The sequence below is a fragment of the Hippocampus bargibanti genome, linkage group LG04, assembly GCF_051943395.1.
Source record: "Hippocampus bargibanti isolate YZ-2025 linkage group LG04, ASM5194339v1, whole genome shotgun sequence".
Taxonomy (NCBI): Eukaryota; Metazoa; Chordata; class Actinopteri; order Syngnathiformes; family Syngnathidae; genus Hippocampus; species Hippocampus bargibanti.
The window spans coordinates 21,535,039-21,562,767 of NC_142737.1; the positions used below are offsets into that span (position 1 = coordinate 21,535,039).

Below are 27,729 nucleotides of genomic sequence, written 5' to 3' on the forward strand. Positions count from 1 at the left end.
CATTCACGTCAGTAGTGTTGCAGAGACAATATTGAATCATAGAGGGAGGACCACTTTAACTTCTTGATTTTGTCAATATATTTTATCTGTAGGGAAAAAAAAGCATACACACGAAGAGAAATGATCAAACCATAATTGTAAAAAATAAATACTTTTCCCCCTCACAAATTACACTTTGACAAACACTTTATACATACAATAAGCTTCTTAATGGGGAAGTGGCTTTTTCACAATGTACAGTAACAATAAGCCAGTTTTTCATCATCTCAGTACAATCGAGGAAAAGAAAGAGTGCCATCCGTTTCCCTAACATGGACATCAATGAGACACCTGCAGCATGCTGATACTGACATGAATAGATGTCAGTCAAAGGGTTGTTTGATGTGTGCAGGTGTGTCATAGTTGACTCAATTTGTCTGTGCTTCAGGTGTGTCCATGAGAGATTTGATCCAAGATGCACCATTGATGAGTTTGGTTGTAGCTATAACGTATTCCATCCCGCTGTCCTCCATTTGAGAAAGAAAACGGAGAGCTGCTATTTCGGCATATGTCACTCCTCCCAGGAAAAACACCAGTGTTGTCCTGTTCTCCCCCTGCTGGCCTGAAAGTTGGTCATAGATGTCATCTCACACATCCATTAATATATAAACCTAATTGTAGCTGTTTTTTTTGTTATTTTTATGAGGTAGGTGAACAAAGCCAGAGCTAGAAAAAATGTTAAAAGCATCCAATTATTCATAAGTTTTGCTGAGAATCTTCTATTATCACCTTTGAAAATCTGTTCTAATACGGGCAAGCAGAAGCAAGCCAGCAAATCTAATTAACATATTTCAAATTAAGTGTCATTACCATCAGTGTTGACACCTCCAACTGCCAATATGGCAGTGCTGGTGGTGACATGTTAAAGCCTGTGTTGTTATCTGTCCCTCTCTTTCACCACATGTACACATGCAACAAGTACAAACTGACTGGGGTAGGGTAACAATGGAAACCTATTGCAATCTATCTACTCATTCAGCATTTGTCCTCACATTAACAAAGCCTTACTCTTATCAATATCTTGCAGGCAGAAGGAAGGCTGTTAGTGTTTGCCCTTACGTTTTTTGTGGAGTCCAGCAGGCAGCTGCTGGCGCTCCTCAAAGTGTGGACCCGGGAGCATCTTCAGCACCTCCTCAATGCTTCGCCACCCCGGTCTGGCCAACAATTGCGTGAGTCGTATGCTCAATGGTGCGTAACCACTGTACACGTAGGAAATGTCATTGGGGTTCTGAGAGACAGACAAAATCAACTCACTAAATATAATTTCGTCGTCACACTTAATACATGTCATTCCTTGCTATTCATACTTGCTCATTTGCATCCTCCATCCACAATTTAAGGGTTTTCCTAATCGTAGGGTTATTATTCCTTGAGCTATTCTGAGGTTTCAGAAGACCCCCTTTCTCAAGGTTGTTCAGTGTCAGGATGTGCTCATAGCCAAAGGTCTCATATAAAAGAAAAGCAGCCGAATTAATGGATGTCACCAAATATATAATTATTGACAAAAAAGAGTAAAGGAATAAACCACATTGTATCTTGATACATTATAGCGAAAAAGTACACCCATTCAAAATAATTGAATATTGCGTCAGACCTATAACTTCGACCGGAACCTCTTTTATTTTACCAAAATATTTTGGACATTTGCACATTTAATGATACAAGCGCATCTCCATATTTCAATGTAGTTGAAGGTACTTCAAGAGTAACCACTAAATGGTCCGCAATGTTTGTCCAGACAATAATATGTATCTGTGTCACAAATTACAACAGATTAACATTTAAACATTTAAAACAAAAAAAAAGAATTTTATTTTTCACTCTACCTGGAGAATCTCCCGCTTGTAATGGTCAAGGACCTTTTGTTTCAGGCCATTGTTGCAGATGGACTGCATGCACATGAGCCGCAGTATCTTGATGAGGGGATCTTTTTGGGCAATGCGGTCTTCAATGTACATGTTCACCTGGATTATACAATGTCCAAGATATTAAAGATATACCGAAAAAAAATTCTCAAATGCAGTACAGTACAACACAGACAGTAAATCTGCACTAAAAATATATAATTACAACAGTTTGAATAAAAGATGGATTATAAAACAGTTAGATACTTTGTCTGTGTCAACTCCAGTCATGAACTCCTGCTCAACTGTTAGGTTATCAAAGAACGCCTCGGATGCTGAAACAGATACAACCCACTGAAACAAACTTTTGTAGTGAAACAAACTTTTGTTCTTCAACGGATATGTAAAATTAAGGACGGCAACTGATTGTTAACAGACTTGTGATGTCCTTTATGAGTTCTGCAATAGATGTGTGGTTGGCCAGAGAGCTCCGTGCTGCCTGCATGTGAGGCAATTGCGAAACAAACTGCTTAATTTCGCCCACTGTTTTCGCATTGTGTCGTTCCTGTAAAATAAAACAAGACACATTGATAGTTAATCTGCCATATTAGCATCACAAGAAATGTGACATTGTTCCGCTGATGGAAAAAGGACTTAATCTTATCTCTTGACACTTTCCATCAACCTCCTAACCACATGGATTTTCCCTCAAGACATTTGTGATAACATTTCAGATTACAATTTTATCTGATTGTAATTCAGTTAGGCTTGGAGAAAGAGAAGGCAACATAGCGTTTTAGTAGCTTTTGCAAATATACAGTTGTGGGCAAAAGTTTACATACCCTTGTGAAGAACAATGTCATAGCTCTCTTGAGTTTCCAGTTATTTCTACAACTCTGATTTTTCTCTGATAGAGTGATTGGAACGATACTTCATTGTCACATTGTTACTTTCATTTCTTTCATAACTTTGCTGTTGTGAAATGTAAATTTCTCCACTGCCAGACTAATAAAGGCAAATCCAATCCAAAGAACATTCATGAAGTTTGGTTCTTTTATGACTTTATTATCTGTGAACAGAAAGAGTGATCAAATCTGCCGGGTCAAAAATATACATACAGCAGCACTAATATTTGTTAACATGTCCCTAAGCCATTTTCACTTCAAGTAGGTGCTTTTGGTAGCCATCCACAATCTTCTGGCACGCTTCTGGTTGAGTCTTTGACCACTCCTCTTGGCAGAATAGGTGCAGTTCAGTTAAATTTGATGGCTTAGTGACATGGACTTGCTTCTTCAGAATTGTCCACAAGTTTAAGTCAGGACTTTGGGAAGGCCATTCGAAAAACTTAATTCCAGCCTGATTTGGCCATTCCATTACCACTTTTGATGTGTATTTGGCGTCATTGTCCTGTTGGAACACCCAATCTTCGGGCTGATGGCTTTAGGTTATCGTGACAAATTTGAAGGTAATCCTCCTTCTTCATGATCCCATTTACTCTCTATAAAGCACTAGTTCCATTGGGAGCAAAACCGCCCAACAGCATAATACTACCACCACTGCGCTTGATGGGCGGCATGGTGTACTTGGGGTTAAAGGCCTCACTTTTTCTCCTGCAAACATATTGTTGGGTATTGTGACCAAACAGATCGATTTCTGTTTCGTCTGACCACAGAACTTTCCTCCATAAGGTCTTATCTTTGTCCATGTGATCAGCAGCAAACTTCAGTCGAGCCTTAAGGTGCCGCTTTTGGAGCAAGGGTTTCCTTCTTACACTGCAGCCTCTCAGTCCATGGAGATGCAAAACACACTTGACTGTGGACAGTGACACCTGTGTTCCAGCAGCTTCTAATTCTACGCAGATCTGCTTTTTGGTGATTCTCGGTTGAATCTTCACCCTTCTGACCAATTTTCTCGAAGCAGCAGGTGATAGCTTGCGTTTTCTTCCTGATCGTGGCAGTGACAAAACAGTGCCATGGACTTTATACTTACAAACAATTGTTTGCACTGTTGCTCTTGGGACCTGCAGCTGCTTTGAAATGGCTCCTAGTGACTTTCCTGACTTGTTCAAGTCAATGATTCGCTTTTTCAGATCCATGCTGAGCTCCTTTGACTTTCCCGTTGTAGCATTTGTGGGCGTTTGCATCCAATGAGCCCTATTTAAATGGCCTCAGAGAAGTCACCAGCCGTAGTCACTCATAATCACTCACAAGAAGTTAAGAGGCCATGCTACGAAGCTAATTTCGCTGACACAACTTTCTACGTTACCAAAATTGCTAATTTGTGTTGCTGTATGTATATTTTTGACCCAGCAGATTTCATCACTTTTTCTGTTTACCCATAATAAAGTCATAAAATAAATCGGAGTTGTAGAAATAACCGGAAACTCAAGAGAGCCATGACATTATGTTCTTCACAAATGTATGTAAACTTTTGACCACAACTGTAACACATTTTTGCATGTTTCAGCGCAGACAAACATTTTGGTGTGGTTTAAAGTTGAAGCAGGACCAACCTCGAATGCAGCAGAAATAATTTTTGCCTTTTTACTGAGTGCTGCGCCAACAGCATTGAAGTTTTTGTCACGGATTTCGGCATAAAGCTCCTCTGCTGAGTTGAGTTGCAGCTTCTTGGGCTCTGTGGGAAAATCTTTACTTGTTTCACCTTGTTTTTTGTGGGCAAACTTCTCAGGTGGCAACTTGACATAACCTACAAATTCAATTTCAACAGAACCTGATCACTAAACAAAGGAGTCAGACATGTTTAACGCACACACACACACACACACACACACACACACACACACACACACACACACACACACACACACACACACACACACACACACACACACACACACACGCACACACACACACACACACACACACACACACACACACGCACACGCGCACACACACACACACAACGGTATATCCTTACCATTAGTGATTCCATAGATCTCATCAATGAGACCTTCATATGTGAGTTGTGTAGCCAGAGGAGTTAGCAGGTCTACATTACGGTCTAAGAGGAGTAGGGTGTCAAACACAGGCAAGATCTGATTCTGAATACCTGCAAACTCCCTTTTCATTCTCAGCATCATGTTGGCAACATGCTAATAGAATACAGAAAAAGACAATTGACAGTAAATACCAGTCCACACACACAATAAAAACTTTGTTGTTCAATTATTTCTGCTTTACCCACCCTCGCACACTCTCCTTTCCCATAAATCTGTGGAATGGTGCCATACAATGCCTGTAAGGTCATAAGGCCCTTGGCAGTGTGGTAAAGGCTTGTTTGGTCATTTTCCAAGTAGCACTCCTGTAAGACAAATCAAAATAAATTAAAATTAATACCACACCCAGGATAAAAATATTGCTTTTTAGAACTCTTTCATGTCACAGAATTATTTTTCCACAATTGTCTGCCAACCGATAATGTGATGGACACTGCTGCTAATGAAGGTTGATCCAAGTGATTGTAATCTCTAACTTGACCACTGGATGTCGTACAACCTTACATATAATGGACGCAATTACGGTAGCTGGATAAATGATATTTTTTCCATTAAAACGGTCCACCTCCCCACCTGTCGATGATTGTGCTCATTGAAAGCAGTATACATTAAAGAAAAAAAATATTGCACTGTATCTCTTTTAACGCTTTACAATTTGTGTGATGTCTTTCATTTATTTACTTGTTCCTTCGTTCTTTTGTTTTTAATTGTTTGACTTGTTATCTTGTGAAGCCTACATTACGATGAAATGTGCCATAATTAAAGCTGGCTTGCTGATAAGATTCTCTTGACTCTCTAGATTCTCTAGATTCTCTAGACCTATGACAGATGGCACTTCATTTAAAGAGTAGTGGGATGCTTGATTATTCTTTTAAATGCAAAGATTAAACATACCCTGAAGGCACTTTCATATTCCATTGACAGCAAGTCACCATCATAAGGAATCAGGTCCAAGATATACTCATCAATGTTTATGAAGGAGCCCAGCACACCCTGCTCCTTCAGCCTTTGTTCACACAACAAGCTCCGCCGTGGTACAAAAAGGATGTGAAAGTCTCGAGTAGAACGAAGCTTATCTTCACTGACAACACAAAATACAAGGCATGGCCAGTTAGTCATGTATAGGGTGAATCTCAAGGATTTTAAAATCCTAGACTGCCTTTAAAGTAGAAAATAATATTTTTGGGATATGGTTTGAAAGTGAGACAAATAAGACTTACTTGAATACATTCTCAGCAATAATGTCCATGAGCTCTAGTCTTGGACGGACAAAGAAGATGATATTTTTGACATCGGCCGAGGGGAGCCGTCCGGTCTTGAGCGTAAACATTTTTTCCACCTCATGTTCCTGAAACAAATAATAAAATGCACTTATGATATGAGGCAGAAGAGGCAGATTTTTGCATTCAATTTTGATAAGAGTAAACAAAAACGCCTTAGTAAGTCAGCAATATGAACGCACACGAAGAATGCACTTACCTTAAGTAGGGAATTTTGCGCTATTAGTCCAAAAGGTCCAGTCAGATATTCATCCCAAACTATGGCCTGCAGAGTAAGGGTATATGCAGAGCACGTGAGTACCTATATCCACAATGTGTAAAAAAATCCCTCGGTACAGTATTTCGAAGTTTGCCAATGTTAGATATTGTCGATATACAGTAGTACATCAAATCAACTGTCAGTCAAAGCTCCGAACACTTTTTAGCATGCTCTGTTGATGGCTACACACCGATGTCACTCGTCAAAGCCTGTCTCCGGTCCTATGTCTACGACAGACATGAGTTACCTTGCTTCCTGCACACTTGTCCAAGAACTCCCTGAGCTCCTTTCGAGCTGCTTCTCTCAATATGTTTAAATTAACTCGGCCGTATGATAAGTGGGCAGCCATTTTTGTTTTTTTTGGGGGTGAGAGCAAATCACGTGACTCGTACGATCTCATGTGACCTGCGCCACATAACCCGACAAAAAACATCTCTCCGTTGACATGATAATTTTTTTGGTGCAATAACAGTCTAAAAAATACTCTCAATAAACATCACTTATTCAGTCAGTCAGACACACATGATATCGATGGGAAAGCTATTTAAGATGAAAAGTAACTAAACTCTGCGCATGCGTACTGGGTGAATTATGGTTACGAGAGAGCGCATCCCTGTCACTTCATTTTACAAAATATCAGGGCAACAGTGACGTGCAGTCAGCGGAGGCACTCATGATGACAGGTGAGGCACTGCCTCACCTGTCATCATGGAAAGCTGTCATGGAAATATCAAATGAAAAAATAATTTAAACAGTTAGATGTATTTAGTGATTTGTACTGTAAAGTTCTTGTCCATTTAACTTCACCGTTTTAGGATTTTTTTCAAAATCGCCGAATTTACCGTTCAAATACTAAGTAGAGACGGGCGGTGACGTCATCGATGACGTCAGTGCCTCACCAGCCATGAACCTCACCGCACGTCACTGCAGGGCAATATTGTTTGCGTAGCACCTTTGGGATGTTTCTAATCATATACACGGAACACTGCCGATATGCGAGTATTCCACAGTGACACTGATTCGGAGGTGTCATTTTTTTCATAATTGAAGGCGTGGCATGCATGAGACATCCAGAATGGGCAACAACATCAATGCCTCTATCATACACTTCACATCTATTATGTTTATTTGACACAAAGTGAGTATGTTCAAGTTTTAGGTGCTTGATCCACTCATCTTTTGTGACAGTTCATGACGAAAAGAAACAAAGCGGTCGTATTTGACACTTTAGTGCAATAAATACATTGTCTTTTAGATGGCGCAATTGCCCCGTTGGAGATTTCCTCGATTTAGTATTGAAGTGAAAGCGACGAATTTTGAAATCGCTGCCCAGAAATGTTTGCCCCAGATCGCTCCATTGTATTTAAGCATACATACTTTTTTAAGCAACCGTGGGTCAACATTAACTGTTTTGTACATATCACAATGTTCAAATACACTGAAGTCTAGAATTGAAATAAAATTACATTTAAACAAATAGGTGCTAAGTGCGTCTATTTAATGAATAACGAGATATCTCGGAATTGTGCCTCAATTCGCCGTGCTAGACAAATTTTGATCAGGTGGAGACTGCTCATTTATGCATTAGTGTTATCACTTCACGTCCAGGGGTTTCCTTCCCCGTGAATCAAGGGCTTTCATTCCCCACGCAGAATAGAAGGCGAGTTCCCACGCGCACCGTAGTGATCTGTGCCTGGAGCCACGGACTACTCTTGCGGGCTTATTGTTAAAATCCAGGCTCCGGTGTGTCAAGAAGCATGCGTATTGACTGACTCGTTCGCCATAATAGTCATCTCCATATCCTTGCTCCGACAACTGACTGTGAAGGAGAGGATGCTCTGGATTCTCAGGTATGTCATCGCATCGCCAGAAGCATGATAAAATATTGAAATTACGCATTCTCAAACTGAAGCATCAGTGAGGGTCACGCGTTCGACCACTGACTGACTGAATGGATGCAACCTTTCATTCACAAGAGAGGAGGACCAATAATGATATTTTACCTGGAACATTTTTCAATGTCCCCTTATTAATTCGATGGAGCAGATCTCCACTCACTCACTGAGTCACCTGCATGAAAAATGGCAATTTCTGCAGATCATTGTTCATGCATGACGCTCCTGTTAATTAACCTAAGTGAACGATCAATTATGTGCTATTATTCTGAAAACCATGAGGTTTTAAAAGCAAATTGCCATTCATGGCAGCATAGATCGATGCAGAGTGTCAATTCATCTTGAAGATACATTTGACTATGTGCTGTGTTCTATTTTTACACCTTCTAAAATGCATTGTCAATATGACAAGATGACAGCCTTCAAACAATCCTTGCTTGCCGGTTGCAGTCAGATCTTGGAATAAAACCATAGACTTGGTAAGCATGTAGGAAATTGAGTGGTTGCGCTCCTTGGGCGTTGCTGCGGGATTTTTTTTGTAGCAGGATGGAAAACCTCAATGAATTCCTTCCAATTCTGATGGGGACAGGGCACATGTAATCTCCAGTGAGCCCACTGAACGGATGCTTCTGTCTCCTTGTTGTGTTGTTGTCTCACTTTGCACCCTCAAGTTACTACCTTTGTCAACTGATGCTGGAGGGTGGCAGTAGGAATTGGTTCTACCATCTCCATTTCTTTCTACAGACCTGAAATCCAGGAATTAAAAGGGGGAGGGGAGAAAAAAAAACACAATATTCTGTTTGAGAAATATCTACAGCTGTTTCCTTCTACATAAATACCTAGTACAGTATACGGTTTGACAATGATGTTTGCTTATACCTCTTTTAATTTTACAGGCTTGTCAGCATGGACAAAATGGTGCAAATCTAGTCAAATGCAAAGAAGAACATTATGTTATAGTATATAGGTGTGTGTTCAGGGAAAAAAATATGGAAAAGATGTCTAGTCAGTGTCCTGCTTACTAACTGCATTATTTAAAATGATGAAAATCTAGGTGACCGTTAGCAGATTCTCGTGCCATTGGCTTATCTTCCTCCCTGATGACGAGTATGACTTACCTGAGGTAGATGCATCCTATCAGATGCATTGACACGGTTTGTAAAATAGAGGCCCATTTCGCATTGCACTGATACTGCCATGATTATACATATTAATGCACATTAACTCAAACTCTTAAATAATTTTAGTTCCCCCCCCCCACCCTGCTGTTACCATATTGTTGGGGAAAGGTGCACGTGTGCTCATCAAAATGTCTTGTATTTATACCTTTTAGAACAAAATGTGGGAGATGTCAATTTTGTACTAAGGTTTCCTTTTAGTTTCCCAACCAAAGTTATTTTGCCATTTGCATTCAGTCAGTCAGTCAATCTTCAAAGGGGAGTGTCTTCATCTTGAAACTCTCATCAGTGCAGTTGGTGCGAATCAATGCCTTTCTGAAAAATCGCAATTAGATCTCCTGGAACGCTCAGGCATTTCTGAGGAGTCTGAAGTCATTCATGAGGCTTACTGATCAAGTTAACTTAGGAGAGCCTTGAGTATAAAAGAGACCAAAACCCACTTTCGTCATCACTGTACATTTAGACTCTTCAAGGTCCAACAGAGACCTGTCTCTATTAACCCTACAAGCAATTCTTTAAATAACTTTGCAGTTGTTTAAATCAGCATGGTAATTAACCCTCTTAGAACAATAAAACACATAACTTGACAATATAAACATAAATTACAACCCATACATTTGAACAGAAAAATACAAAGTATCAAAAGAAAAACCAAGAGTAAAAGTCTGCCAAGATGAAACAAACACATGCACAGCATACACAATGCACAATGCATACAATTGCATACAATGACCCAACGCCCAATGGTCGTGCCGGGAGTCCTTTTGACGGCTGAAGTAATCAGTGTAGCCTCAGGAAATAGTCCTCTGCTCACCCCAACCTTAGGGCAGGGACCTATCATAGCAAGGGTCTGGACAGTTGGGATCTATATACACGTCCACGTCAGGCCGAGACCTCTTTCCAGGTGGCCGTCCAGGGTGACACTCAGTGTCTGGCAGTGCACGTCCACGTCCAGCCATGCGTCGTCGTGTATGTTTGAATTGAGTCACATCCACGACGAGCCGTGCTACGTCCGCGTCTACATCAGGCCGAGGCCCCACTCACTCCTGGGTGCCACTCTGCGCCTGGCAGAGCACGTCCACGTTGTGCCATGCCTCATCGAGTTTGAATTGCGTCACACGACAAGCCGTTCCACGTCAGGCCGAGTCCCGTTTCCATTGGCCCACCGCCTTTTATTGGCTGGAGAGGCAATGGTTGCCGTCTCCACCTTGTTCCTTGGCAAGTTGGGCTTTTTGGTAGACTGTTGGTACTTCTGGAAGCAGTCCCTTGAGGGGAGGGTACTGTCACAATCTGGTTGGCGACCAACGAGTGGTGCTGTCGGCCCCGCCAGCACCTGCACAGGTGTTGGTCGTTCCGATCAGTGGCAGACTGTCACGTTCTGCTTGTTGAACAACGGCTAGCGCTGTCAGCCCCGCCTCCAGCTGCATTGGTGTTGGTCCACTGGTTCTTAACCTGGGTTTGATCCAACCCGTGGGGTTCGGTGAGACGATCTCAGGGGTTCGGCGGAGCCTCCGCTGACACACTTCTGTTGATTGCGGAAACAGAATATTTCATCCGGCCCCAGAGGTCATTTCGTCCATTGTTATGTCTGTTTGGCAATCGGTAGAGCTCCGGGCAATACGGAGAAATACCACAGGAAATTGTGGGGGCAGTATAGAGTCAGAAGCATATCAAATCGGAAAAATGAATACAGAGAAAAGAAGAGAGGCCAGTTAGACTGCTGCTGCTTCCCCCATTCACAACAAATGAATAGGCTAGCTAATAGCTAGCAGTAATCAACGTGTGACTGTTGTCGTAGTACGTCGTTTTAATATTTTATCCATACTATGTCGGGCAAAAGAAGAAAATGGTCGGATGAATATGTACAACATGGATTCTCATGTATCATGGAACGTGATGGGAGTGAGCGTCCTATCTGCATGATTTGCACTCTCATGTCATTTGCAAAGCCACGCATATCTGAACTGGTCTCTCAAAGGCAACAGCACAACTCAAACTGATTTGCAGATATGTAATTTGTTGTGAGTTTATGCAATGTGTTGGTTTTGTTCTTTAAACAAGGTGATGTTCATGCACGGCTCATTTTGTGTAGCAATACAAAACATAGCGATGTCTTGAATTTGAAAAAAAAAACATATTTTATTTTTCACTCGAGGGGTTCGGTGAATGCACATATGAAACTGGTGGGTTCAGTACCTCCAACGAGGTTTAGAACCACTGTGTTGGTCGTTCCAATCAATGGCAGTTTAAAGAACTCCCGGCACAACCATTCCGTGTCGGGTCATTGTATGTGTTTGCTTCACCCTGTCATCTTGGCAGATTTTTACTCATGGTTTTCTTTGATACTTTGTACTTTTCTGTTCGGATGACTTTGATGTGTTAGATTTTGTTCCTGCTGACTTTATTTTAATACAATTTGTCAAATACAACCATGCAGAGAGTTGATCTCATTTAATATCCACTGCAGATGTTTAAAGGACAACCCACGGCTCCGGACAAGTTGTGTAATTTGTAAAATTACTTCAAATCACTTCAAATTACTTCTACTGACCGTATTTTACAAAGATTCCACCACATATAGCTATATTTTACGTTTTGAGACTCGTGCTGAATATTCAGGAAGTCTTGTTTTCTAATTTGTGACGATTCCTGACGTGAGGTAATGTCAGGAACGCCCCTGACCGAGAAAGCGACACACAAAGCATTTTGGGTACTTTGTTTGGTCTGAAAACATCGTGTTTATCTGTGTTGATGGCGAAATTTGAAGGAAAATAAATAATGCGATGGTGAATCGTTGTGTGTTGCACCAAGACTACTATTTGATATCAGTTGACACAAATTCCCAGCAGACAAATCAGCCCATTTACAAGGGAGCTTGTGCGCCATCTTGTGCATTTTTTGGGAGTTACATTGGAGTCCAATCCTCAAAATGATCCAGAAGGACTTCTTTAATCGATTGCGAACATTTATGCTTTCCTCTTCAGAACTATTTGACTCATATTCATAACTGGATGAGTAACAAGAAAGCATCTTCTCCGAATCTGAGGCCATTGTTTTGTTTTTAGAGCAAGGCAAGACGTCCTGGCGTAATGTCACGAACAAGGGGGCGGGACCTTCTGAAACTCGCCATTTCCGAGGTCATTTTGAAGTAGTTTTGGGACACTCTACGTCATTTGTATTGGTGTTTTGCATTTGACTAAAAATATCAGTCTGCGTGTTTTGGGTATTTTAGATGCTATAAAACGTTTTTTCTGATGTCACTTAGGAAACAAAAAAATGATGTCGGTTGTCCTTTCAAGATCTGAGAATCAGAAAGCTGATGGAAATGCCTTGAGAGAGGGGGCGTACACAAAGTGAGCGGCACTGGGGGCTGAAGTAGTAAATAATTAAGAAATGCTGAGTGATGCCTTCCTCAAGTCGTGTAGGACTGCACGGTGCAGCGCACTCTCGTCTAAGACCACTATTGGGATGGATGCCTTTGGTGGAATAGATGTGTGGCCGTTTTTGGTCTTTTCTACATAATCTCTGTGTTCACTATCTTGTGAAATTTCCAGCTCTAAAAATAACTGTTTACCAAAAAGGAATATTAAAAATATATACAGTAAAGTCTCGTTATATCGATATTCAAGGGAGTCCGAAAAAATATCGATATAACCGGGACTATCGATATATCCGACCCTGTTGTCATGTAATTTTCTCCGTGTGTGCATAGAAATAGTATCGATATAACCGGGACTATCGATATATCCGATATCGATATAACGAGACTTTACTGTACTTAAAACAAATTAAATAAACAATTAACACCATCTTATTTAACTTGCCAACACAGTCTCCTGTTTAGCTTTGGTTGATCAAGTTAGTTAAATGTAATCTCCAACAGCTTCTATCTGCATGACAATCTCTGTCCTGGGAATGTGATTTAGTTCTTTTTTTGTGTAACAATTCCCAATCCAAGAATATATATATATATATATATATATATATATATATATATATATATATATATATATATATATATATATATATATATATATATATATATATATATATATATATATATATATATATATATATATATATATATATATATATATATATATATATATGTATGTATATATGTATGTATGTATGTATGTATGTATGTATGTATGTATGTATGTATGTATGTATGTATGTATATATATATATACAGTAAAGTCTCGTTATATCGATATTCAAGGGAGTCCGAAAAAATATCGATATAACCGGGACTATCGATATATCCGACCCTGTTTGCATGTAATTTTCTCCGTGCGTGCATAGAAATAGTATCGATATAACCGGGACTATCGATATATCCGATATCGATATAACGAGACTTTACTATATATATATATATATATATATATATATATATATATATATATATATATATATATATATATATATACGTTCACAGCTACAAGTACCTTGGTATACCACAGGCCAATGGCAACCTCGAACTAGCAACAAGGAAAGCGGCTACGACCAAATACCTCCAGCGGGTGAGGCAACTTCTCAGAAGCCAACTCAATGGCAAGAACAAGACCCGGGCAATAAACAGATATGCCCTGCCAGTGATCAGATACCCTGCAGGAATAATAAGGTGGCCAAAGGAAGAGATTCAGACCACTGATGTTAAGACCCGAAAATAACAACTAACCCACACTAGCCATGAAATGAAGACAAGCAAGGGAACCAGCTATTAATGATGTTTCTAGTGTGTCTGCTTGCATCTGTTGCTTTTGCAATCTCACAACTTCCAAGATGTACAAGCCATCAACGACCAGCACAAAGGTAAATAAAGCAACTTTATTATATAGTACAGTTTCTTTAATTATAATACCCCAGCACATTTATTATACATACAATAAGGTATATTTTATGTAGTTTTAAAGCTTAGAAAATTCGAAAGTAGAAAATTATGGGGACCTGGGAACGGATTATTCTCATTTTAATGGTTTCCTATGGGAAGTTAATTTTTGGGATACACACTTTTCACCTTAAACACTCTGTCTGGGAACCAATTTAGTTCATAAGCCAAGGTATCACTGTTCAGTATTCTCGCCCGTCCGTCTGTTTCAAATCAGTTCATAAAGTAGAAGTAGCAAATGAGAGGCCGCAAAAGCAAGGAAAATTCCATCATCAAGTAAATGAAGCTCAGCAAAATGCAGATTTTTACGTCGACTCGTACCGACTTGATTGTGTGTTTGAAGGGCAGTGGCTCTGCCACCACTCCGTGAGGCGATTTGTCAACCTTGCCAACCAGAAATGATTTCTGGTTACTTCTCTGCTGACACTTAAGATGTCTTTCCTGCCAAAAGACGTCAACACTATTTCTGTTATGCATAGTCTAAGCCTAATGTCTCCTCATCCGAGTGTGGTATGCAGCGGGAAGATCCATAACGATCCATATTGGATCAATCCATCATTGTCCTGCATGCATTGTTGTCACCCTGCCTACATTGCATACCACATGTGAACAATAACATCTTGTAAAGAAAATATTGACTGAACTCTGTGCTTTCAGTGAGCCTACTGTAATGACTCATACACCTGCTTTTCAATTTGTGCTGGTAACTTCAATCACTTCAAATAAGCGAGATGAGGGCATGGTCATGTTTCTAAAAATGCCTGACAGATGCTTTGTGCATAAAATGTGCTCGGGGAGTACCGATGTAGATATGAAATTATTATTGTCTTCGACGTATAAATGCCTTGCTAAATTCATTCTCTTCTTCCTCCATATGAAATTCTGTGCAGTAAATTGGTGAACGGAAGACTTTATGTTCATGGTTTTGCACGAGTGTACATGCTAAATGTAGCTTGTGTTATCTGTTGTTTGTATGTTTTGCTTTGGTGCCAGTGCTCACTATTGAAAAGCACCGATGCAGTATACTGTATTTCGGCAGCTAAATGGATTGAAGATGATTCTGAGGTTACTTTAAATATCATCGTGGTCCCCTCCCTGAGAGTTTCTGCTGTATATCATATTGTGTAAATGTTAACCGTGTTTGTGGCCCTATATCTGCACTGCTTTTTCACATGGAGGTGAGGCAGATTAATTGCATTTATAACCTTGGCCCGTGTGAAGACTTTATGTGACATTAACTCATTCACTGCCATTCACGAATTAATTCAGGAATTGAAAATATGAATGAAAGTGCCATTCCCTAATTTGTTCAGGTTTTGTTTTTTTTCTCGTTTGGGTGCTGATAAAGCGCAGGCCATGGCCTCTGGCTATGGTTTTTTCCTTCCACAACAGGGCATTTCCTTTTTTTCCATGTTAGCGCTTTATTCCATCTTCAGCTGTTGTTAAAGCGCCATATAAACCAATATGTGTTTTGTATTGTATTTTGGACAGCCACCCTCATTCCAAGCTCATATAACTCCAGACCCATATCATCTAGGAAGTAACTAGTGTTTTTTTCTGATGAAAGAAGAGAGTCAAATGTTTCTTACGCTGCATTGAATGTATTTGTAGTCCTAAAACTCAATGTTTTGTGGGTCCTGGAATTCGAGTGACAATGACGAAAACCCTGGCACTGGAGTGGACACATCTTTGCACATGGATTTCCAAAAAAATGGATTGCACAAGGATTTTCAAATGCAAACTTTTTTACTTTGAGGCGGCCTAAAAAAATATGCTATTCAAAGGAAGTCACATGTTTAAAACAAGCAGAGAGGAAAAAATACTAATGCAATTACCCAACGGCAAAAGGAAAATTTAGTGATCATGCGATGTGGTCTATTAACTCTTCAACAGTACCGTTAACAAATGTTTAAGGTACTTCAAATGTTCAGAATACATGTACAACAATAGCATGGTGAACTTGAACATCTGTGAAGGCACCAATAATGCTGAAAAAGTACAAACAGGTTTTGGAGCATCATCGCCGTCATCAGAGCTGCAACTTCTTGACTGTCTCTTTTATTTCAACATGACAATGGCAAGCCACATTCTTTACATTTTATAACAGCGTGGCTCCGTGATAAAACAAGTGTGAGTAATAGACTGACCTGCCCCACATTGAAAATGTGCGGTGCATTATTCATCCATTCTTTTATTCATTTTCTGATCCACTTTGACCTCAAAAGGATTGCGGTAGGTGCTGTTGCCAATCCCAGATGTCTACCGGCAATAGGTGGGGGACACCCTGAACCAGTTGCCAGCCAATCCCAGGGCACACAGAGATGAACAAAAATCCGTGCTCATACTCACACCTAGGGACAATTCGGAATGTTCAATCAGCCTGCCATGCATATTTTTGGAATGTAGGAGGAAACCGGAGTGGCCAGAGAAAATCCACTATAAAATAAACACCGCAAATGTGCATATTTTAGAATTGGGACTATAGCAGATATTTGAATGATTCAGCACTTGGATTAATTTTAAGCATTCAAATTAATGTCAAAGTGATTATACAAAAACGTTTTTACCTGTTGAATTGATTTATGTACATTGTGGTAGTCATAAATATGAGGTCAGCAAAATTCTGTTTTGACTCATTCATTTCATCAGTCTGTAGCAATGAAATGCATCTGGTGGGTGGCCAATTACAGGCCTGCACTGCTCTGGCCCGTTTAGATCAAATGTTCTCTGATGACAGAGCAACCTGGAGTTTAAGTTAAGTCAGTGCAGTGTAAAAACAATGAAAAAGGTAAATGTGTGAACTCGAGGTTTTAAATCAGAACTAATCATTCTTCTAAAGAATCAACTATACTTATTAAGCCTCGATACCGACTTCCTCACACAATATTAATTTTCTACTAAACAGAGGCCAAACCTTTAATGCTAGAATTTCAATCTGATTAAACTTTGATGTTGCATTCCTCTGTTTTATAGAATGTGTTAGTGCTGCTATGACTAACAGTGATAAGCAGCATCTCGGATCGCTGGGTGCCCAACGACAGGCAGAGAGACATGCATGCAAGGTGAGCATGATTATCAGCACATGGTGTTGTCATTTGGCTGTATAATCACCAAAGAGTAATGCTTTGTTTCCACCTACATCCTGCCGTTTTGTGATCTGCGACACAGTGATAAAGAGCAGTAAGTGCGGAACACCTCAATTATCTCTCTCATCTTCCCCTTTCACTGCATTTTTGTGCCCCTTTAACTGTATGAAAGGACGTTTATACATGAATATGAGAAGTATGTTTACATTGCACATGTAGCATTATTATAGTCAAGGATGCTGCACTCAGTTTAGTTGTTACAAATATGTGACGTGTGTTATGGCACATTTGTGAAATATTTTTTAAAAATCCATCCATCCATCCATCCATCCATCCATCCATGCATGCACTCTTTGAAAACTAGGGGCAACTGGACCTTGCAGCCAGGCCCTGGTCCTGGTCCTGCTCCAGAGTTGACAGATGAAGAAAAAGAAATTATCAATGGTGTTATAGCACGAGCTGAGAAAATGGAGGCCATGGAGCAAGAGAGGATTGGGTGAGACATTGAAACTTACCAGTGTTCTTTGCACAGTGATAATTTCACGCTTAGTCATTTTAAGCCAGCTGTCAATTAAGTTAGGTGTGCCTCTGTAGGCGCTTAATAAACCGCCTGGATGACATAAAGAAGACTGTGTGTGGGGATGGACTGTCTCGCTGTGTGCTGTGTGGGGAGCAGCTGGGCACACCTGGGGTCAGTTCTGTGGTGTGTGAGGACTGCAAAAAGGTAAGAGCTGAAATAACCCCAAGTGATAGTTTCCTAAGGAATTTGTGAGATGGGAATACTGAGAGATACTTATCCTAGATCACCGATGTCAAAGTGAAGTGCCCGGGGCCAAATCTGTCCTGCCACATCATTTTAGTCGGCCCGGAAAAGCAAATCAAACTGTTGAAATTCTGAATGTCCAAACTCAAATTTCAAAATGTCCCATGTAAAAACCACAAGAACAGTCCTTATTTTTTACTTCAAATTTCAAAACTAGCTATTAATTTGTTGTGCGCTCTATTTGTAATATGTGGAGGGGATATTCTAATGGCTTCCACAAGAGAGGAAACCGTAACTACAATATGCGGCAAAAAATGTGTTTGACACTCTTGTCCTAGACAGTATAACTCAATTTAATGCATAACACATGATAGCAGATACCGCACGCTGTGCCCTCTTGGAGTGACAGGCACAGCGGAACGTCACCATAGCGACCTCACTGGTCATTCAGTACGTGTTCCAATGCACTGGCATTGAAGCGATGAAGCTGTACAGTGCTTGTCTCTCAATGTGGCCACATGAATTGGCAGTGTTGATTCCAAATCTTAGAACACAATATTCTGTTTGATCTTTGTCGACATTCTGCCATCTTACAATGAATTTGTATTTGTAATGGCACTATAAATGGCAAGCAATGGGCTCTATCAGTTTTCTTTTTATCTAGAACATGTGTACGAAGTGTGGGACCCAGTGCAGCAGTAGGCCCCGTGCTGTGTGGCTGTGCAAAATTTGCAGAGAACAGCGAGAGGTAAGTAATTCCTGCTAGGATATGAAGAACTTCCCTTTAAGAAACTTTTTTTTCTCAGGTTTGGAAGAGGTCTGGTGCCTGGTTCTTTAAAGGATTTCCCAAACAATTCCTTCCTGCACCCATGCCATTATCTAAACCGAAAGATCAACGTGCCCAGGAAGCAACCACCAAACCGAGGGAGGAGGCAAATCAAAATCAACAAGGTGGTGTGTTCAGTAGCTCGCTGCTTTTAGTCTGATTTATACATCTATTAGCATGGGATAGGCTGACTCATAGATCCTGCAACACACATTTTCAATGAGAGATGTTCTTTCTCCCAGGTCAGAGTCAACCTCCTGTAACTGGTAACCAGGTTTCAGGCAAGTTATCATACACTGATCGATCACATGCCTAGAAGTTTATTCTCCATGGCTTTTTTATTTTCTGAGGATTTGTGGCACCCAAGTGTTTGATGCTTCAGTGGGTGTTGCCTAATATTTAAATTTGACAGTACAGTATCTGTTTTTGAAATTCAGCAAATGTAAGGAGACAATGTTTGTCAAGGAATTGTTTAGTCTCTGTTTTATCCTGGTTGGGAAAATACTTGATAATTGGTCTTTTCACGTTACTTCTCCAAAATAGTCCTGTTTGACATGAACCATAGTAAATTTGAAATGCCTTTGGTCTTTAAATAAATCTGCCTTTGCGTTTGTCAATGTTGACGTGATAGTATTTCACTTTCCAACACATTTTAAACAATCTATTGAATACGGATCTAGTGTGATGTCATTATGTTTTTTTTTGTCTGTGTCTTTCGAATATAACTTTTTCTTCATGCTCGCTGAGGAATTCCTGGTTGTGAATAAACTTCTCCTCGTCGGTTTGGTGTGCAAGTTGCTTAAATGCTAATGCGAAAGGGTTTGAGAATGACTGCCCAAGTCCTGGGAGGTACACTAAAGAAAATTCTGTATCCATTTTACATATAACTTCCCATTGAATTAGGCCCTTTTCATTTTATTGGAGAGAGGAAAGAGTCGCGCTTTACATTTTCTCACTGAGCCTATGATCCAATTGTATTTGTAGATTCATTCAGCCACCCGTCATCCAATTCTGGTGAATTTGTTGAATTCATAGCTTCAGTGTCTTGTTGTGGACTTTTCTGTTAAGAGTTTCTTCGACACATTATTCTCCATAAAAAGTCATCTGAATACAGTTACCTTACTTTTAAAGTGGTTATCAAGTTACATTTTCATACTTGTCAGCTGTAACCAATTTAACACCCTCTTACCTCCTCTTCTCTCAATTCATTGTCAACAAGAGTACTGCTCAGTGCAGTACATGTGAGAGTATGTCACGTGACTTCCTGAAAATAGAAAGAATGAACTATACAGTGGTCCCATATATGCACTGTAGTTGACTGCAGCAGCTTGTTGTACCGAATGTAGGTCAATGCCTTTGAACAAAAAGCTGCAACATCCAAAGCATCCAGGGAGACTGGGGAGTTATTATATATTCTGCTGCAGTGAGAGCCAGAAGTGCAAATATACACATGTCTCTCATGAATGATGTGTGTATGCGTATTGACTGTATTATTCTCATTTTTAGAGCTTAAGGGCCGTGCTGGTTATCCACCTGTGGCCCCAAAGCCATCAGTTGTGCGCATGGCCACAGGCAGTGGTGGCCCTGAAGAGGTGGAGCAGGGAAGCCCTGTGGTGATGAAGAGAATGGTGCCTGTTCAGAGCTCCAGACCGCAGCCCGTTGTGACACCGTCTGTGGCTCCACAGGGTGAGGGGCAGCTGGGCTCCATTCTTCTATACACCGTCACATTATCAGGCCTCAATATTAAGCAACATCTATATCCTTCATGCTTGTTTATAGGTCAGGTGGGTCGTGAAGGAGGTGCTTACTCCTCTGGTACAGTCTCTTTAGAGCAGAGAGCACCTTCTGCTGTACGAGAGGACAGAAGGCAGCTCACTGCTTACAGTGCTCCTCCAGCCCGACATCAACCTCCCCCCGCCACAGAGGAAGAGGAGGTCAATGACTATGATTCTGATGAAGCCAGTGCGTACATCACGTCCACCCTCTTTTCTTTGGGGTAACACTGACAGGTTTTGGTTCGCCAGGGTGACAATTATTGTCATACATTTGTAATTTTTTTTCCCCATTGCTGGCTTTTTAAGGTTAAAAAAACATTTGGCCCATTGTAATTGGAATTTACATTTCAAACTGTTGGACATGTTTAGTCTTAGTTCTTGAAAAAAAGAGCAAATGTATTTATTTCTCAGCATTGCTTTACCTATTTAGACTAGTACAGCTGAATTAAGCACTACAAGGTATCCAAGAAGCAAAATGTATTCTCAACAACTGGTCAAAGTAGATTGAAAAATGCTAAACTCAATAAATCATGTTTAACAAAACATTTTATTTTTCACCATTGTTGTTGATGAGATTCCACCATGTTTCACTTATGCCCGAAATTAAAGTTTGATGATATGATTGCACGGCGGCCCCGTAGTCGAGTGGTTAGCACACCGACTTCATAGTGCAGAGGTTGTTAGTTCAAGACCATCCGCATTCCAAAAACATATGTGGCAGGCTGATTTAACACTCTAAATCAGTGTTTCTTAACCTGGGTTCGATCGGGGTGAGTCGGTCTCAGGGGTTCGGTTGATCCTCCGCCACAGGTCCACCCCTCAGTCTTGTCTGCAGTTAGTATGCACAGTCATTGGAAGAAGGGTTCGGTGAATGAGCATTGGAACTGGTGGGGTTCGGTGCCTCCAACAAGATTAAGAACCACCGCTCTAAATTGTCCCTAGGTGTGAGTGTGAAAGGGACTGGTTGTTTGTCTTTGTGTCCCCTGCAATTGGCCGCCTAATGTCCGAAGACAGCTGGGATAGGCTCCTGCAACCCCCGCGACCCTATTGAGGATAAGGCGGTCTGGAAAATGGATAGATGAATGGATAATATGATTATTCTCTGTCAGGGCAGGACTGAGCTTTCTCAAACTTGCAAAAGCAAAATGTCTGCATTAATTTTTTTAAAGCACCTCCCCGTTTCTATTATTACCGTATCAATCGGTCATTTAAGTGATAGCTTCTGCATGAGAGTCCACCAAAAATTGCATTGAGCATACATTAAACACGCAGGGTATGTGCTATATTTTTAAACCTGACCCCATAAGCATAAAAAACCCTATTTCATGTGCTGACCTGTCTTGATTGGTGTCTTTCAGCCACCTTGGGCTCTCTGGAGTTTAGTCTTATGTATGACCAGGAAAACAACAGCCTTCATTGTAGCATCCTTAAGGCAAAGGTACGCACAACTTTCCTGATTCAATTCTTGCACCAAGGGACAATTCTACTTAAATATAGGGTTGTTATGTTAATAATTGATTAAACACACCTCCTTTCTATGCGGCAAAATGCAAACTGGTGCATGTTTGTAGTTTGGAAACACCTGTCATGTAGTAATGAAGCTCATAAAAACGAAATCAAGAGTCCGATATCTTTGAGAGTTGTAGTACATAGTCACTCAATGTTATTTTGAATCATGTTGGAGTAATTTTATATTTCTTCTTTTATTAATACATTATTTGAACCCAACATCCAATATGTCCATGAAAATTTCCTCATCAACATATTTTTCATACATTCTCCTTCTCATCCTCAGGGCTTGAAACCTATGGACTCAAATGGACTGGCAGATCCTTACGTCAAGCTTCATCTGCTGCCAGGAGCTAGCAAGGTTAAATGAAAGGAAAAATATTTGAAAGTATGCACAGTATATCTATTATCCAAATGAAGGAACACAATTGAGGGAATATGACTTTTCTGTAAGATCAATCCTGACACCTTGTGATTAAAAAGAAATTCATTCATTCCAAAAAGGTGTGGTATCCCAAAAAAAGCCACATTTCATGAATATGTCTGCTGTTTTCTCAATGCGGACACTTAAAGAAGTATGAGCTAAATAATGAAAGCAGTCAACATGATCTCCTACAGCCTCCTTCATGTCTCCTGTTTTGATTTCTTCTTCATTAACAGTCAACAAAGCTGCGCACAAAGACCCTGAGGAACACTCGCAACCCTACGTGGAATGAAACACTCACCTATCATGGCCTGACGGATGATGACATGCAGCGTAAGACCCTCAGGTGATTACAGAGAGTAGTGACACTCAGATTACCCAGACTCATATTGCGTAGGCAATTTGTTTTCAAGGGCCTCCTCAATATTGCATGGTGTCCTGGCACTGGTTTTGCGCAGGCTGTCTGTCTGTGATGAGGACAAGTTTGGGCACAATGAGTTCATTGGAGAGACCCGAGTGGCACTGAAGAAATTAAAGATGAACCAGAAGAAAAATTTCAATGTGTGTCTGGAGAGAGTTGTTCCAGTGAGTGACGATGATTTGCAGCCTTTCATGGTATGTTTTTTTTTCCGAATCCCTACCTGAACCAATGATGCGATGTCTTCCACTCAGACAAAGAGAACAGCGACAGCAGGTGGAGCTCGAGGCATTGCTCTCTATGAAGATGAGGTGTCCCTCCGTTTCCAAAAGAATCTAACACATTGCAGCCCAAGTTTGATGCCTATGATATATGTACCCTCTCACTCTTGCTGTGTTTTCTAGTCTGCAAAAGATGGTGGAGAGGTAGAGGAACGTGGTCGCATTCTGATCTCCCTAATGTACAACACCCAGCTCAACCGCCTCCTTGTGGGTGTGGTGCGCTGCGTTCATTTGGCTGCCATGGATGCGAATGGATATTCTGACCCTTATGTCAAAATGTACGCATTGCTCTGTGTTTTTATGTGTAAACATGCAATTTGACGCAGCTGTAGTGTTTTGGACAAGATTTATATTTCTCTTGAAAGTTTTTGAATTTGAGACTGGAAAAAGTGTGTCAAACCTGCTACTATCATTGACAGAGTGCTGAAACCCGACATGGGAAAGAAGGGCAAGTGCAAAACTCAGATCAAGAAAAGGACTTTAAACCCAGAGTTCAATGAGGTTGGTCGGAGAACTCTTGGTATAGTACAAATATGTTGAATGCAAAAAACAATTATTGACCACTGTTTGGATTTGACAAATACTGTATTTGGTCATGTGTGTGTCTTTATTCCATTTCAGGAATTCAGCTTTGATATTAAACACAGTGAACTGGCTAAGAAGACTTTGGATGTCTCCGTGTGGGATTATGATATTGGGAAGTCCAATGACTACATTGGTAAATATTTGATCAGGATTGCATTGATAAAATCAAATGGAAAGTAAAAAGAATTGAGCTGTCATTTTACCACCAGGCCCTCACCCTTTATTTCCATCCCGACAGGTGGCTGTCAGCTGGGCATCACTGCCAAAGGAGAAAGGCTAAAACACTGGTATGAGTGTTTGAAGAACAAAGACAAGAGGATTGAGCGCTGGCACACATTGATGATTGAGAATCACACCGCAAGTGATTAACTACCTGTTACAAAACAGCATGAGCTAGAACATCCCCTTCCTCTTGGTCCGAATTTATCTCTCTGTACGGCTTTTTTTATATAGCCTTGTTTTGTTATGCATTTCACTACCTAATAATACGCACTACTCTTGTACCTCTTCTGTCTTTTTCTGTTCTCCCTCTGCTGGCTTGATCCACTATCTGAGACATGCTTTATTTATCAAGAAATATTTCTAGGCACACTCAGTAATTTGTCAATCAATCAAAAGTTGGTTTTATCCCTTATATCATCCTAAATCAGATTTTCATCCGACAATAACCTTTTCGTCAATTCTATAATTAACACATGGTTACATTAGAGACAAGACCATTTTCTGCCCCAGCATGGCTATGCGTGCCAGTCAGATATTCGGTTGGACACTGAACAAAGGCTCGAACACAGGAAGATTGTCTTTTACTGCCGGCAGGGGACGCAGCCATTCATGACCGACGCCCAAGTTCTGCAGCTCTCTGACAAGCTATTTATTGAGAGTATCTGCACATTTAAGTGATACATTAGTAAAACATAGTCTTCTTGATTTGAATACCACGTCCCTGGATGTCCCAAGCACCAACAACTATAAACAACAGAACATAGACATTCTAATTAGTCATCTTTCCCTGAACCGATACATTTGTAACATGGCTAATGATGTGAAGTAGTTTCCAAAGTCCTAATTTATGTCCTGTGAAGGAGTTGACTAAGTACTAAATCAGTCCGAGGCCAAATCTCCTACATGAAGATGACAGGTTAACAGGCTGTGTCTGTTCACCTCAGATTGACCCCAGGTTTCTCTGTGCTTCCATTGTGGGCTTTGTGTTCGGCGGCTAACTAACCTTGAAGCTTTTAAATATGGTAACTTCTATTCTGTCTATTCTCTATCAGTGCCCCAGCGCATAATTGCCCTATGGAAGGTCCATAAAAACCATGGTAGGATGAGTTGTCTGTGGAATAACCTGCACAGAACACAAACTTCAATTCCATCAAACACTTTTGGGAACATAGATAACGAGCCACCGGGCCCTCTCTCAGGTCCAACTATAGTGATGCCTGACCTCACAAATGTTCTTTTGGAGGAATGGACAACAAAAAAAAATCTCATATGACTGCAATCATACCAGAAGAGTGGAAACTGTTGTCACTTCAAAGTTGAACCTAGTTGTAATTTCTTGAATTTTTACATTGGTGCATTGATCATGCAGCAAAAAAGTTTTCTGTCTTGTCTGCCATTGTTAACATATGTGGATTGAATACAAACAGCAGGGTAAAAAGAAACAAAGCAAGTCTCGGTCTACAAGTATGACCTTTGTTCCCTCAAAATGCATTTGCTTGAGTCAAGCGCATGCTAGCCCTAAACTAATGTATATGTCTTAAATTGTACTCAAAAACAAGAAATGTTGATGAAAACAGGAATCATACATGTGGTCTGAGAGTGGAGCAGAGTTTGTTCCTGGAAAAAATCACTTTTCTGTGACCTACTGTACAACACGGATGAAAGTATGAAATAATAGTTTATAATACCTGTTTGTGAGGACTTAGCCAGCAATTTCATTTATGTATCAGAGACACGTAGACGAAGAGTTGCACAATTGTACAGCGGTATGCCGAGTCTGAGACATTGGTTGCTTTGTACGCATTAAAAAAGGAAAGCAATATGTTGTAGCACCAGAGGTCACAATCATTACTGTGGATCCTCCAAGCAAAAAGCTTGCGACTGAACATTCACTACAATGTCAAGCTTATCTAGTGTGATAATTTCACACCTGGTGACAGCACTTGAATTATACGAGCATGCCAAACCACTGATGTGGAATAAAACACAAAAGATAATGTATACAACCATGAAGAAATGTTTACATACCGATACATCGCTCAGGTTAGGATAGAAATCTGACATAAGTGACTCATGACTATTTGGATCCACCCATTGATGTTAAGTTGTGATTTTATTAGAGGGCACTAAGGTAAATAATAGGTGTATTTATGTGTGGTTACTGAATCTGTGACATTTCAGTTTGTAGTAATTAACACTCAGACAGATTTTCTGTGTCAAGTTTTACACTGAATGCAAAGGGTAAGCGTTCGTTCATTCCTTAACAAATTAGTCAGCAAAAAAAAGTGGAACTGTTTTTGTCATAAGTGTGTGCAGCCTTACCTGCATGTACTGTGCTTGTAACTCTCATGTGCCTGCGGCAGTAGTGGCCCACTCTTTCCCAAAACACACCATTTGCACAACGCAGGGTTATTCTGCCACTCCCTCTCAATTCATGGCTTTGTGGCGTGTATTCAATAATCACAGCAAACCAAGCAAAGCACACCTTACAAAAGTGGAATGACCTCAATTTACAGAGCTTTTTGCGAGTGATTCCAAGTACAAAAACAAGAAATTCTATGCTTGAAGTTTATTGTGGTACGAGTCAATACAGTATATATATATATATATATATATATATACAGTGAGAATAATCATGTGTGATTATTTTGTTTACATCTCTTTGAGGCCATGTTCTGTATGACATGCCTAATATTTGAATGAACTTCAAAGTTGATTTGAGAAGAATATCATCACATGGCTCTTAAAGGGTAGCAGCTGCACTTTGAAGAGAGTCATTGCAGTATTATTGTCTGTAGAACTCTACCCCCTGTGGCAGTGTGTACAGCACCTGCCAGTAGCATCTTGTACATGATTCTATTTTGTGCTCCTTTGGCCGCCGTGTTAATTACATGAGATCAACACAAATCATGTTTGATTAATTGTTTCCTTTAAAACTGGTATTTCTCAGAACATTCTGCCAACTTTGATCACTGTTGTACTGTAAATAGAGTAGTGCATGCACTGGGAACTTGTATGTTTGCACACAATGTTGCATGCATTTTTTTTTGCAGAGTAAACACAGGTCAATAAAATCAAATAAAATCAATTCATGTGTGGTGTTAAAACCAACGTTGTCCTTGGGTGTGATGCCCGTTGTTATGGGCGGTTGGTTGATATCTCTCTGAGAGAAATAACCTGAATGAAGTGTCATTACCATCAGATGACTTTAAAAACATTTATAATGAGTGTAAACTTAATAATACTAATTTTAATTCATTGCAACCATTTTGAATCCCATGCATCATGTCCCACTGGGGATGTGAATGTGTTCACCAATCACATTCAAAGATAAAAATGGAAGTAAACCCACAGTTACCACCAATTTAAATGACCTCTGTATAACACTGAATGAAGTTCAGGTGTTCCAGTACGATTTTGCAGAGTATTTTTTTC

General features: G+C 40.3%; 2 protein-coding genes across 5 annotated transcripts; one reads left to right on the plus strand and one right to left on the minus strand.

Moving 5' to 3' along the window:
* vps33a (VPS33A core subunit of CORVET and HOPS complexes) lies at positions 1–6,811 on the minus strand. 2 transcript variants are annotated; one of them, XM_088994701.1, is made up of 13 exons: positions 6,686–6,811; positions 6,379–6,444; positions 6,120–6,247; positions 5,794–5,980; positions 5,088–5,204; positions 4,821–4,995; positions 4,396–4,589; positions 2,322–2,448; positions 2,151–2,218; positions 1,866–2,003; positions 1,347–1,484; positions 1,099–1,267; positions 1–601 (listed from the first exon to the last, which is right to left on the minus strand). In XM_088994701.1, the coding sequence occupies exons 1-13, from the start codon at positions 6,785–6,787 to the stop codon at positions 408–410; spliced, it is 1,803 nt and encodes a 600-aa protein (XP_088850827.1). In that variant the 5' UTR covers positions 6,788–6,811; the 3' UTR covers positions 1–407. The 2 variants fall into 2 exon arrangements, with proteins under 2 accessions (XP_088850827.1, XP_088850828.1); XM_088994702.1 differs by lacking the exon at positions 1,347–1,484.
* Positions 1,087–27,382, plus strand: LOC148899459 (rabphilin-3A-like). 3 transcript variants are annotated; one of them, XM_088994699.1, is made up of 19 exons: positions 1,087–1,227; positions 17,379–17,467; positions 17,574–17,585; positions 17,856–17,987; positions 18,086–18,215; positions 18,919–19,002; positions 19,061–19,205; positions 19,323–19,361; positions 20,587–20,766; positions 20,860–21,042; positions 22,214–22,293; positions 22,651–22,725; positions 23,025–23,134; positions 23,247–23,373; positions 23,461–23,517; positions 23,611–23,765; positions 23,907–23,988; positions 24,109–24,205; positions 24,311–27,382. In XM_088994699.1, the coding sequence occupies exons 2-19, from the start codon at positions 17,457–17,459 to the stop codon at positions 24,439–24,441; spliced, it is 1,830 nt and encodes a 609-aa protein (XP_088850825.1). In that variant the 5' UTR covers positions 1,087–1,227; positions 17,379–17,456; the 3' UTR covers positions 24,442–27,382. The 3 variants fall into 3 exon arrangements, with proteins under 3 accessions (XP_088850825.1, XP_088850824.1, XP_088850826.1); XM_088994698.1 differs by lacking the exon at positions 1,087–1,227 and adding an exon at positions 8,093–8,288; XM_088994700.1 differs by lacking the exons at positions 1,087–1,227; positions 17,574–17,585 and adding an exon at positions 8,093–8,288.
* The last annotated feature ends 347 nt before the right edge of the window (positions 27,383–27,729 follow it).

Excerpts from the sequence above, each read along its gene's own strand:
- vps33a (XM_088994701.1), bottom strand. The coding sequence starts at position 6,787 with ATGGCTGCCCACTTATCATACGGCCGAGTTAATTTAAACATATTGAGA. Across the intron at positions 4,590-4,820 it reads GATCTATGGAATCACTAATG|GTTATGTCAAGTTGCCACCT; the intron begins GTAAGGATATAC and ends TTGAATTTGTAG. Across the intron at positions 1,485-1,865 it reads ACAAGCGGGAGATTCTCCAG|ACCTTTGGCTATGAGCACAT; the intron begins GTAGAGTGAAAA and ends CTTTTATATGAG.
- LOC148899459 (XM_088994699.1), top strand. Across the intron at positions 19,362-20,586 it reads AACTGGTAACCAGGTTTCAG|AGCTTAAGGGCCGTGCTGGT; the intron begins GCAAGTTATCAT and ends TCTCATTTTTAG. Across the intron at positions 23,766-23,906 it reads TCTGACCCTTATGTCAAAAT|AGTGCTGAAACCCGACATGG; the intron begins GTACGCATTGCT and ends TATCATTGACAG.